The sequence below is a fragment of the Vanellus vanellus genome (assembly GCF_965231255.1).
Source record: "Vanellus vanellus genome assembly, contig: HAP1_SCAFFOLD_1726, whole genome shotgun sequence".
Taxonomy (NCBI): Eukaryota; Metazoa; Chordata; class Aves; order Charadriiformes; family Charadriidae; genus Vanellus; species Vanellus vanellus.
Window position 1 is genome coordinate 18,751 of NW_028127045.1, and position 11,996 is coordinate 30,746.

The 11,996-nt window shown below is 65.8% G+C and overlaps 1 protein-coding gene across 1 annotated transcript; it reads left to right on the forward strand.

The window, feature by feature from the left end:
• Positions 1–518: 518 nt before the first annotated feature.
• TGM1 (transglutaminase 1) lies at positions 519–11,116 on the forward strand (the record flags this gene model as incomplete). The annotated part of the gene is made up of 14 exons (XM_082501302.1): positions 519–825; positions 2,299–2,478; positions 3,005–3,265; positions 4,195–4,313; positions 4,836–4,943; positions 6,165–6,339; positions 6,866–7,004; positions 7,211–7,314; positions 7,550–7,638; positions 7,736–7,889; positions 8,343–8,621; positions 9,311–9,471; positions 9,830–9,966; positions 10,870–11,116. The coding sequence occupies exons 1-14, from the start codon at positions 600–602 to the stop codon at positions 11,114–11,116; spliced, it is 2,379 nt and encodes a 792-aa protein (XP_082357428.1). The 5' UTR covers positions 519–599.
• Positions 11,117–11,996: the final 880 nt, after the last annotated feature.

An 11,996-nucleotide genomic window follows, 5' to 3' on the forward strand; every position in this document is an offset into this window, starting at 1 on the left:
ACGGGCCACTCTGAAAGGTCCTACCAGTTCATGGTGGTTTCTGCCGCCTTCTACCAGTCCGTTCCAGTCATTAGGGTCCATACTGGTCTCTAACGAACTGTACTGGTCCATACTGGTCTTTACATGTCCATACTGGTCTTTAATGATCTGTACTAGTCCGTACTGGTCCATACTGGCCATACTGGGAAGGGTTTGGAGGCATTAACGGGCCATTCTGGAAGGTCCTACCAGTTCCTGGTGGTTCCTACTGGTTTCTGCCACCTTCTCCCAGCCCATACTGGTCTTTAGTGAACTGTGCTGGTCCATACTGGTCTTCAGGGTTCCATACTGGTCTTTAATGAACTGTACTGGTCCACACTGGCCTTTAATGAACCATAGCAGTCCATACTGGTCCTCATGGTTCCACGCTGGTCTTTACAAGTCCATGCCGGTCTTTAATGCACTGTGGCGGTCCATACTGGTCATACTGGGAAGGGGTGGGATGCATTAACGCCCCATTCCAGAAGATCCTACCGGTGCGCGGCCGCCCCCTACCCCTTCCCACCGCCTTCCGCTGGGCCCTACTGGTCCAAACTGGTCCCGCTGGTGCCCTGCAGGCCATGCCGGACGCCGCCGACCCCCGCCTGGACGCGGGCCGCTGGGCGGCCGCCAGTTTCCGCGCGCGGGGGGGTGACGCCACCCCCGCCCCCCGCCCGCGCCGCGGCTTCTGGCGCCGCCTGGGCGGCTGCTGCGGCTGCTGCGGCTGCTGCCGGCGCGGCACCGAGGACTGGGAGCCCCCCCCCGGCGAGGTGCCGGGACGACGGCCCCCCCAGCCCCTGCGGCCCGGTGAGTGGCGGTTTCGGGGCTCCCCTGGGAGGAGAAATGGCGGTTTCGGGGCTCCTTGGGAGGAAAAACGGCGGTTTCAGGGCTCCCCGGGAGGAGAAACGGCGGTTTCGGGGCTCCCCAGGAGGAGAAATGGCGGTTTCGGGGCTCCCGGGAGGAGAAATGGCGGTTTTGGGGCTCCCCGGGAGGAGAAATGGCGGTTTTGGGGCTCCCTGGGAGGAAAAATGGCGGTTTCGGGGCTCCCCGGGAGGAGAAACGGTGGTTTCAGGGCTCCCCGGGAGGAGAAACGGCAGTTTTGGGGCTCCCTGGGAGGAGAAACGGTGGGTTTGGGGCTCCCCAGGAGGAAAAACAGCAGTTTTGTGGCTCCCTGGGAGGAGAAACGGCGGTTTTGGGGCTCCCCAGGAGGAAAAACAGCAGTTTTGGGGTTCCCCGGGAGGAGAAACGGCGGTTTCAGGGCTCCTTGGGAGGAAAAATGGCAGTTTCAGGGCTCCCCGGGAGGAAAAATGGCGGTTTCAGGGCTCCCCGGGAGGAGAAACGGCGGTTTCGGGGCTCCCCGGGAGGAGAAACGGCGGTTTCGGGGCTCCCCGGGAGGAGAAACGGCGGTTTTGGGGCTCCCCAGGAGGAAAAACAGCAGTTTTGGGGTTCCCCGGGAGGAGAAACGGCGGTTTCAGGGCTCCTTGGGAGGAAAAATGGCAGTTTCAGGGCTCCCCGGGAGGAAAAATGGCGGTTTCAGGGCTCCCCGGGAGGAGAAACGGCGGTTTCGGGGCTCCCCGGGAGGAGAAACGGCGGTTTCGGGGCTCCCCGGGAGGAGAAACGGTGGTTTTGGGGCTCCCCAGGAGGAAAAACAGCAGTTTTGGGGCTCCCCGGGAGGAGAAACGGCGGTTTCAGGGCTCCCTGGGAGGAAAAATGGCAGTTTTGGGGCTCCCCGGGAAGAGAAAAGGCAGTTTCGGGGCTCCCCAGGAAGAGAAACAGCGGTTTTGGGGCTCCCCGGGAGGAAAAATGGCGGTTTCGGGGCTCCTTGGGAGGAAAAACGGCGGTTTCAGGGCTCCCCGGGAAGAGAAACGGCAGTTTCGGGGCTCCCCAGGAGAAGAAATGGCGGTTTAGGGGCTCTTTCAGGGCTCCCTGGGATGAAAAACGGTCGTTTTGGGGCTCCCCATTAGGAAAAGGAGTGGTTTCGGGTTTCCCTATTAGGAAAAATGGCAGTTTCCGGGCTCCCCATTAGGGAACAGGGCGGTTTCGGGGGTTTGGGGTACTCCCCCTCAGCATCCCTCCCCCCGGGAGGGGAAGGCAAATTTTGGGCTCAAAACCCCAACTTTTTGGGGCCAAACCTGCCCAATTTGGGCCATTTACAGGCCAAAGTGGGTAAATGACGGTTTCGAGGACGCCCCTCCAGGAGGATTTCTTTTTGGGGCCGTTTTAGGGGCTGTGGGGGTGGGATTCGGACGGGGTTTTCACCACCCCGCCCCCCTCCCGCAGGCCTATTGGCTCCCCGGGGGCTGGTGGTGGGCTCGCCGGCCAATCGGATCGCTCACCACACCTCCGAATTCGCCGCCCCCCGCATGGTGCTGCGGCGGGGGCAGCCCTTCGACCTCCGCGTCCTCCTGCCCCGCCCCTTCGACCCCACCGGCGACGCCCTCTGCCTGGAGCTCACCCTCGGTGGGTGGGGCCGGGGGGGTTAATTAGGGGGGGTTAATTAATTAGGGCTAACGGGGCAGTTAATTAGGGCTGGGGGTAATTAGTTGGGGGGAAAGTGGGGCTGGGGGGGGCGATATGGGGCAGGAGGGGAGGCTGGGGGGGTTAATTAGGGCTGGGGGGGTTAATTAGGGCTGGGGGGGATGGGGGTAATTAGGGACGGGGCTAATTAGGGGGGTAATTAGGAGTGGGGGGTGATTGGGGAGGTGGGGGGAAGGGGGCGGGGCCACAGGGTGTTGCAAGGGGGGGGGGGGTGTGACGCCACCCGGGATGCAGTGACATCACCCAGGACGCGGTGATGTCACCTGGGCGGGGCGATGACGTCACATGGCGGGGCTGCCCACACCCTCACCCAGGGCCTCGCCCTGGGGTGCCCCCTCCCTGCCCCTCCCCCCATGCTCCGGGGCGGGGCATGATGATGTCACCTGCACAGGTGATGACCTCACAATCTATTCGGGGGGGGGGGTGGGGCGATGATGTCATCCCGCAGGCCCCAACCCGCAGGTGGCGAAGGGCACCCACGTCCTCATCCCATTGGGCGAGACCTCGGCCACCGGTTGGACGGCGGAGGAGGAGGAAGGGGCGGAGCTCCCCGGCGGCCCCGCCCTCAACCTCTGCATCACGGCCCCACCCGACGCCCCCATTGGCCGCTACCGCCTGAGCGTGAAGACCCGCACGGGGGCGGGGGAGTACGCCGCCCCCTTCGACGACGCCAACGACTTCTTCCTCCTCTTCAACCCCTGGTGCCCCGGTGAGCCCGCCCCGCTTGGGCGGTTTCGGGGCTCCCCGGGGTGAAATTCGGCGGTTTCGGGGCTCCCCAGGACGAAATTGGGCAGTTTCGAGGCTCCCCAGGACAAAATTGGGCAGTTTCAGGGCTTCCCGGGATGAAATTTGGCAGTTTTGGGGCTCCCCAGGACAAAATTGGGCAGTTTCAGTGCTCCCCGGGATGAAATTTGGCAGTTTCGAGGCTCCCCAGGATGAAATTTGGCAGTTTCGAGGCTCCCCAGGACAAAATTGGGCAGTTTCAGGGCTCCCCAGGATGAAATTTGGCAGTTTCAGGGCTCCCCAGGATGAAATTTGGCAGTTTGGGGGCTCCCCAGGACAAAATTGGGCAGTTTCAGGGCTCCCCAGGACAAAATTGGGCAGTTTCAGGGCTCCCCAGGATGAAATTTGGCAGTTTGGGGGCTCCCCAGGACAAAATTGGGCAGTTTCAGGGCTCCCCGGGATGAAATTTGGCAGTTTCGAGGCTCCCCAGGACAAAATTGGGCAGTTTGGGGGCTCCCCAGGATGAAATTTGGCAGTTTGGGGGCTCCCCAGGACGAAATTTGGCAGTTTCGGGGCTCCCCAGGATGAAATTTGGCAGTTTGGGGGCTCCCCAGGACAAAATTGGGCAGTTTCAGGGCTCCCCAGGGCTAAATTCGGCAGTTTCGCGGATCCCTGGGATGAAACTTGATGGTTTTAGGGCTCCCTGGGGTGAAATTTGGTGGTTTCGGGGTTCCCAGGGTGAAATTCGGCAGTTTCAGGGCTCCCCGGCACGAAATTTGGCAGTTTTGGGGCTCCCCGTGGTGAGATTCGGTGATTTCAGGGCTGAATTTTGGGGTTGGGGGGTGGGGGGGGGGTTCACGGACCACCCCCCTAATTTCGGGGTCCCCCTCCCGCCCCGTACCCCCTCCCCCGCAGATGACCACGTCTACATGGAGCAAACGAGCGACCTTAACGAGTACGTCCTTAACGAGACGGGGCGCATCTTCTACGGCACCGAGGACCAGATCGCCGAGCGCTCCTGGAACTACGGGCAGGTACCCCAAAACGGGGCAAAAGCCCCCAAAAATGGGGCAGAAGCCCCCAAGATTTGGGGCTCTCCTAAAACGGGGGACACCAAAAATGTGGTGCGCACCCCCTAAAATAACACAGGGGTCCCCCAAAATCATCAACACACCCCCCCCCTCCCCGAAACCGCCATGAGGGGGGTCTAAAAACCGCCGTGGGTCTTCATAATGCTCAGGGGGGGGCCTCAAAACTGCTTTTTTTGGCTTTTAGGGGAGTTTTAGGGACCCACACTAAAAATGTGGTGCGCACCCCCTAAAATAACACGGGGATCCCCCCAAAATCATCACCGCCCCCGAAACCGCCAAGAGGGGGATGTAAAAACCGCCGTGGGTCTTCATAAAGGGGGGGCGGGGGGGGGCTTGAAACCGCTTTTTTTGGCTTTTAGGGGTTTGGTTTTAGGTTTTGGGGGGTTTTTTTGGAGGATTTTTTTGGGGGGGGGGTTTAGGGGAGATTTGGGGGTGCCCCTGACGTGGGGGGGGGGGTCCTCCCAGTTCGACACGGGGGTGCTGGAGGCGTGTCTCTACATCCTGGACCGGCGGGGGATGCCCCACAGCGCCCGCGGGGACCCCGTCATGGTGTCCCGCGTTGTCTCCGCCATGGTGCGTCCGTGGGGCGAACTCCGGGGGATTTGGGGCAGAGGGGCTGGGGGGCACTTATGGGGTTTGGGGGGGCTCTAAGGGGGAGGGGGGGGGGGGGTTTGGGGAGAGTCTATGGGCGTTTGGGGTCTCTTTGGGGGTTTGGGCCATTTCCAGGGGGTTTGGGGGTGTTCCGATGGGGTTTTGGGGGTCTCTTTGGGGTTTTGGGGGTCTCTTTGGGGTTTTGGGGGTCTCTTTGGGGTTTTGGGCCATTTCCAGGGGGTTTGGGGGTGTTCCGATGGGGTTTTGGGGGTCTCTTTGGGGTTTTGGGGCTCTCTTTGGGGGTTGGGCCATTTCCAGGGGGTTTGGGGCTCTCTGGGGGTGTTCCGATGGGGTTTTTTGGGGTCTCTTTGGGGTTTTGGGGTCTCTTTGGGGTTTTGGGCCATTTCCAGGGGGTTTGGGGGTGTTCCGATGGGTTTTTTTGGGTCTCTTTGGGGTTTTGGGGCTCTCTTTGGGGGTTGGGCCATTTCCAGGGGGTTTGGGGGTGTTCCAATGGGGTTTTGGGGGTCTCTTTGGGGTTTTGGGGGTCTCTTTGGGGTTTTGGGCCATTTCCAGGGGTTTGGGGGTGTTCCGATGGGGTTTTGGGGGTCTCTTTGGGGTTTTGGGGTCTCTTTGGGGGTTGGGCCATTTCCAGGGGGTTTGGGGGTGTTCCGATGGGGTTTTGGGGGTCTCTTTGGGGTTTTGGGCCATTTCCAGGGGGTTTGGGGGTGTTCCGATGGGGTTTTGGGGGTCTCTTTGGGGGTTTTGGGGGTCTCTTTGGAGGTTGGGCCATTTCCAGGGGGTTTGGGGGTCTCTGGGGGTGTTCCAATGGGGTTTTGGGGTCTCTTTGGGGTTTTGGGGGTCTCTTTGGGGGTTTTGGGGTCTCTTTGGGGTTTTGGGGTCTCTTTGGGGGTTGGGCCATTTCCAGGGGGTTTTGGGGTGTTCCGATGGGGGTTTTGGGGCTCTCTTTGGGGTTTTCGGGGCTCTCTTTGGGGTTTTGGGGTTCTCTTTGGGGTTTTGGGGGTCTCTTTGGGGTTTGGGGCTCTCTTTGGGGTTTTGGGGGCTCTCTTTGGGCTTCCCACCGCCTTCTTGGCCTCATCTCACCGGGGGGTGGGGGGGGTGGGGGTGGGGGGGGGATTCCGGGCGCGGCCGTCCCCTCACCTCGCCGCCGTGACGTCACCGCCCCCCCGCGGCGGGCGTGGCCAGGTGAACTCGCTGGACGACAACGGGGTCCTGGTGGGCAACTGGACGGGGGACTACGCGCAGGGCACCAACCCCTCGGCCTGGGCGGGCTCGGTGGACATCCTGCGGGCGTACCACGGCACCGGCGCCCCCGTGCGCTACGGCCAGTGCTGGGTCTTCGCTGGCGTCATGACCACCGGTGCGTCCTTACTGGTTTGTACTGGTTTATACTGGTGCCGCTCCGGCGCCACCGCAGGGGGAAGCGGGAAGGTCCGGCGGTCAGTAGGAAGAGGACGGAGAGGGTCTCCTTCGCCCTGTGAAGGAGAAACAAGCGTGGCGTGAGGCGCCGGGTCGCGTACTGGTTCGTTACTGGGAGGCGCTGGGTGATGCTGGGGCGGCGTAGGTTTTGGACTGGGAGGGGCGGCGGGGTGTCTGGGAGGTCCCGGGCGGAGGGGGGAAGGCGCTCTGGAGGCTGTAGCGTAGGGGTAAGCTGAGCCTAAAGCGTATTCTTCATACCGGTCTGTAGCGGTCTATACTGGTCTGCACTGGTTTGAACCGGTTTAACCCAGTTAGAGACCGGTTTGTACTGGGAGGGGGTCCTGGGTGCCTTGGGTGGCACTGGAGAGCAGACGGGAGCACCCGGCAAGGAGACGAGTCAACCCTAAGAGATATGCTTTGGTAACGGCTTGCCACCGGTCCGTACTGGTTTATACTGGTGCCCGCAGTGCTGCGGTGCCTGGGGCTGCCCACCCGCACCGTCACCAACTACAACTCGGCCCACGACACCGACGTCTCCCTCACCACCGACATCTACTTCGACGAGAACATGCGGCCCCTGGAGCGCCTCAACACCGACTCCGTCTGGTACCGGTTTATACTGGTCTATACTGGTTTGGCGCCGGGGGAGGGGGGGGCGCCGGGAGGTGGTTTGGGGGGGGCGGGGGAGGGGGGCGAACAGCCGATGTAGGAGGAGCGGGGGGTTGTTCTGCTCTGTACTCGCTTGTACTGGTTTACGCCAGCCGGCGCTGGTCTGTACTGGTCTTCACTGGTTTATACTGGGGCCGCTGCAGGAACTTCCACGTGTGGAACGACTGCTGGATGAAGCGCCCCGACCTCCCCGACGGCTACGATGGGTGGCAGGTCGTTGACGCCACCCCCCAGGAGACCAGCAGCGGTACTGGTTTATACTGGGGGGTACTGGGAGGCACTGGGAGGAGGGAGGCCTGGGGGCTCACGGGAGCGGGTGTTTCGTGGCCGGTGGCGGAGGGAAGAGCCACCACGGGGGCTGAGGGGGCTCGCAAGAGCCCGTACTGGTGTACACTGGTTTATACTGGGGGGTACTGGTCCATACTGGTCTTACACCGGGGGGTACTGGTTCATACTGGTCTGGGCGCCCCTCCCCACCCCAGGGCTGTTCTGCTGCGGGCCGTGCTCGGTGACGGCGGTGAAGAACGGCGAGGTCTTCCTCAAGTACGACACCCCCTTCGTCTTCGCCGAGGTAAGGGGGGGGAAGGGGGGGGTGGGGCCGGGGCGTGGGGCAAGGGGCGTGGCCTATGCTAACGAGGGGGCGGGGCGTGGCGGGGCGTGTCGCGCAGGTGAACAGCGACAAGGTGTACTGGCAGCGGCAGCCCACCGGCGCCTTCGCCGTGGTGCACGTGGAGGAGGGCGCCATCGGGCGGCGCATCAGCACGCTGGGGGCGGGGTCGGGCGCCCGCCTCGACGTCACCCACCAATACAAACACCCCGAGGGTGAGGCCACGCCCCCTAGACCCCGCCCCGCCCCGCCCCGCCCCGACTGCCCTTCACCCATTGACCTGAGAGCCAACGACCCGACGGCGCAACACCCCCCCCCCCCCCGCACGCCCCGGCTCACGACCTTTGACCCCGACCTCCGCCCTTTGACCCCCAAAACCTCCACCCCACCCCTCCCCCCACCTCGAGACCCACAACCGGGACCCGACAACGCCCACCCTCTTCGCCCCAAGACCCCCCCCCCCCCCCAGACCCCCCCCCTCCCCCAGACCCCCCCCCCCCCCCAGACCCCCGACCCAAACCCATGACCCAACGAGAGCCACGGCGCATCCCGTGACCTTTGACCCCCCCATCCCGTGACCTTTGACCCCCCACCTCGAGACCGTTGACCCCCCCCCGCCCCACGGCAGCCTGCGCCCCCGACCCCTGACCCCCGTGACCCCCCCCCAGGTTCGGAGGAGGAGCGCCGCGCCGTCTCCACCGCCACCTCCCACGGCTCCCGCCCCCGCAGCCGGGGCGGCCCCTCCGCCGGGGAGGTGACGGTGACAGTGGGGGCGGGGCCGGCGGTGGCGGGGGCGGAGCTGGAGCTGCGGGCGGTGGCCCGTAACGAGGGGGTGGAGCCTCGGACGCTCCGCCTCCGCTTCTCCCTCTGCGCCGTCCGCTACACCGGCGTCTCCGGAGCGCCCTTCCGCCAGGAGCAGCACCGTCGCACCGTCCCACCAGGGCAGGGTGAGGCCCGGGACCCGCGGCCCCCCCCCCCGGGGACAGCCCCACGGACACCTGCTGCCCTCCCCACCTCTCGGCCCCCCCGGGAAACGCTCCGCCGGAGGTTGTCCCCCATCTCGGCGGGCGACCTGGGTGGCCTGGCCCCTGGAGGTGGTGGTGGGTCGCGCCCAGGAGGTGGTGGGTCACACCCAGGAGGTGGTGGGTTCTGCCCTGGAGGTGGTGGGTCCCGCCCTGAAGGTGGGTCCTGCCCTGAAGATGGTGGGTCCCACCCAGAAGGTGGTGGTGGGTCCCGCCCTGAAGGTGGTGGGTCCTGCCCAGGAGGTGGGTCCCGCCCAGGAGGTGGTGGGTCCCACCCAGGAGGTGGTGGGTCCTGCCCAGGAGGTGGGTCCCACCAAGAAGGTGGTGGGTCACACCCAGGAGGTGGTGGGTCCCACCCAGGAGGTGGTGGGTCCTGCCCTGAAGGTGGTGGGTCCTGCCCAGGAGGTGGGTCCCACCAAGAAGGTGGTGGGTCACACCCAGGAGGTGGTGGGTCCCGCCCTGGAGGTGGTGGGTCCTGCCCAGGAGGTGGGTCCCACCAAGAAGGTGGTGGGTCCCGCCCTGGAGGTGGTGGGTCACACCCAGAAGGTGGTGGGTCCTGCCCAGGAGGTGGTGGGTCCCTGACGTCACATGTGCCCCCTCAACCCCTCCCCCAGATGAGACGGTGACGATGACAGTGGCCTACGCTGAGTACGGGCCCCACGTCGGGGACCAGGACGCGCTGAAGCTGACGGTGGCCGGAGCCGTGGAGGAGACGGGGCAGGTGGTGGCCAAGGAGCTGCGGGTCCGCCTGCACACGCCCGAGCTCACCTTGATGGTGAGGGTCCCCCCAGGTCACCCGGTCCCCCCCCAGGTCACCGGGTCCCCCCCCAGGTCACCGGGTCCCCCGGGCTGGGTCCGGGCTCCCTGGACGGTGGATCTTCACCACCATGCTGACCCAACCTGACGGGCGGGGCGGGGTGGGACGGAGAAGACCCGGGCGCCTGGGAGTCCCCCGGGACACTTGGGGCCTCCTCCAGGACCCGCGGGGGGGGGGGGCTCCCAGATGGATGTGGGGTTCCTGGCCGGTGGGTCTCCCCCACACCCTGCCCCGAGGCGACGGGTGCAGTGGGACGGAGCAGGCGCGGAGGCGTGTCCCCCCCGGACACCCGTGTCCCCTCTGTGTCCCCGGGCAGCTCCTGGCCCCGGCGGTGGTGGGGGAGGAGACCCCGGTGCAGGTGGTGTTCCAGAACCCTCTGCCCGACCCCCTCAGCGGCGCCACTCTGCGCATGGAGGGCGCCGGCATCTCCTGCCCCAAAGCCTTCCGCATGGGGTGAGTGCCACCGCGGGGGGACGGCAGCCACGGGGAGGGGACACCGACCACGGGGAGGGGACATCAGCCACGGGGAGGGGACACCGACCACGGGGAGGGGACATCAGCCACGGGGAGGGGACATCAGCCACGGGGAGGGGGACGCGGGTGTCCTGGAGGGGACACTGACCACGGGGAGGGGACATCAGCCACGGGGAGGGGACACCGACCACGGGGAGGGGACATCAGCCACGGGGAGGGGACATCAGCCACGGGGAGGGGGACGCGGGTGTCCTGGAGGGGACACCGACCACGGGGAGGGGACATCAGCCACGGGGAGGGGGACACGGGTGTCCTGGAGGGGACACCGACCACGGGGAGGGGACATCAGCCACGGGGAGGGGACATCAGCCACGGGGAGGGGGACACGGGTGTCCTGGAGGGGACACCGACCACAGGGAGGGGACATCAGTGGTTGGGGGGGACACAGAAGTCCAAGGAGGGGACAGCAGCCGTGGGGAGGGGACACCAGTGGTTGGGGGGGACAGCAGCCATGGGGAGGGGACACCGACCACGGGGAGGGGACATCAGTGGTCGGAGGGGACCCAGAAGTCCAAGGAGGGGACAGCAGCCATGGGGAGGGGACAGCAGCCATGGGGAGGGGACGCAGGCGTCCCGGCGCCCCCCAAAATCCCCGGGAGGGGACCCAAAATCCCAAGAAGGGACCCAAAATCTCGGGGAGGGGACCCAAAACTCCCGGGGGGGGACCCCAGGGGCGGGGAGGTGCCCCAGATGTCCTGGTGGCACCCAAAATCCCAGTGAAGGGCCCCAGAAAAACCCCCGGGGAGGGGACCCCGGCCGGGGCGTGTCCCCAGGGGGGCGTGTCCCCGGCCGGGGCGTGACCGGGCGTGGTCCCGCCGGCAGGTCGGTGGGGGCGGGGCAGACGGTGCGGCTGCGGCAGGCGGTGGTGCCCCTGCGCCCCGGGCGGCGGCGGTTGGTGGCGGCGCTGGAGAGTCCCCAACTGGGGCCCCTCCACGGCACCCTCCAGTTCGACGCCGCCCCGGCGCCCGCTGGGGGCGCTGGGAGCACTGGGAACACTGGGAGCCCCCCCCGGCGCCCCCGGAGAGGACGGCGGAGAGCACCACCCCCGGCCGGCAGCACCGGGGGGTGACGGGGGGGCACTGGGAAGGGGACTGGGGGCACTGGGAGGGCAGGGAGGGGGGACTGGGGGCACTGGGAGGGTGTGGAGGGGGGACTGGGGGCACTGGGAGGGTGACTGGGGGCACTGGGAGGGTGTGGAGGGGGGACTGGGGGCACTGGGAGGGTGACTGGGGGCACTGGGAGGGCAGGGAGGGGGGACTGGGGGCACTGGGAGGGTGACTGGGGTCACTGGGAGATGGTACTGGGAGCACTGGGAGGGTGACTGGGAACACTGTGACCAGGTTTGGTGTGTACTGGGAGTACTGGGAGGGCGAGTGGGGGCACTGGGACAGGGACTGGGGGCACTGGGAGGGCATGGAAGGGGTACTGGGAGCATGGCTGTGTGTACTGGGAGGGTGTGGAGGGGGTACTGGGAGCACTGGGAGGGTGACTGGGGGCACTGGGAGGGTGTGGAGGGGGTACTGGGAGCACTGGGGAGGTGACTGGCAAGACTGGGGCCAGGTCTGGTGTATACTGGGAGCACTGGGAGGGCAACTGGGGGCACTGGGGAGGGGGCACAGAGGGCCCACTGGGAGCACTGGGACCAGTATTTGGTGTACACTGGGAGCACTGGGGGGTCACTGGGAGCACTGGGGCCAGGCCTGGTGTATACTGGGAGCACTGGGGGAGCACTGGGAGCACTGGGACCAGGCCTGGTGTATACTGGGAGCACTGGGGGGTCACTGGGAGCACTGGGGCCAGGCCTGGTGTATACTGGGAGCACTGGGAGCGCACGGAGGCCGTACTGGGAGCACTGGGGGGGTCGCTGGGAGAGCCCCACCCCTCGCGGCGCTCCACTTTCCCCCCCTTTTTTGCCCCAAACCGCCCCAATGACGTCACCGACCCTCTCC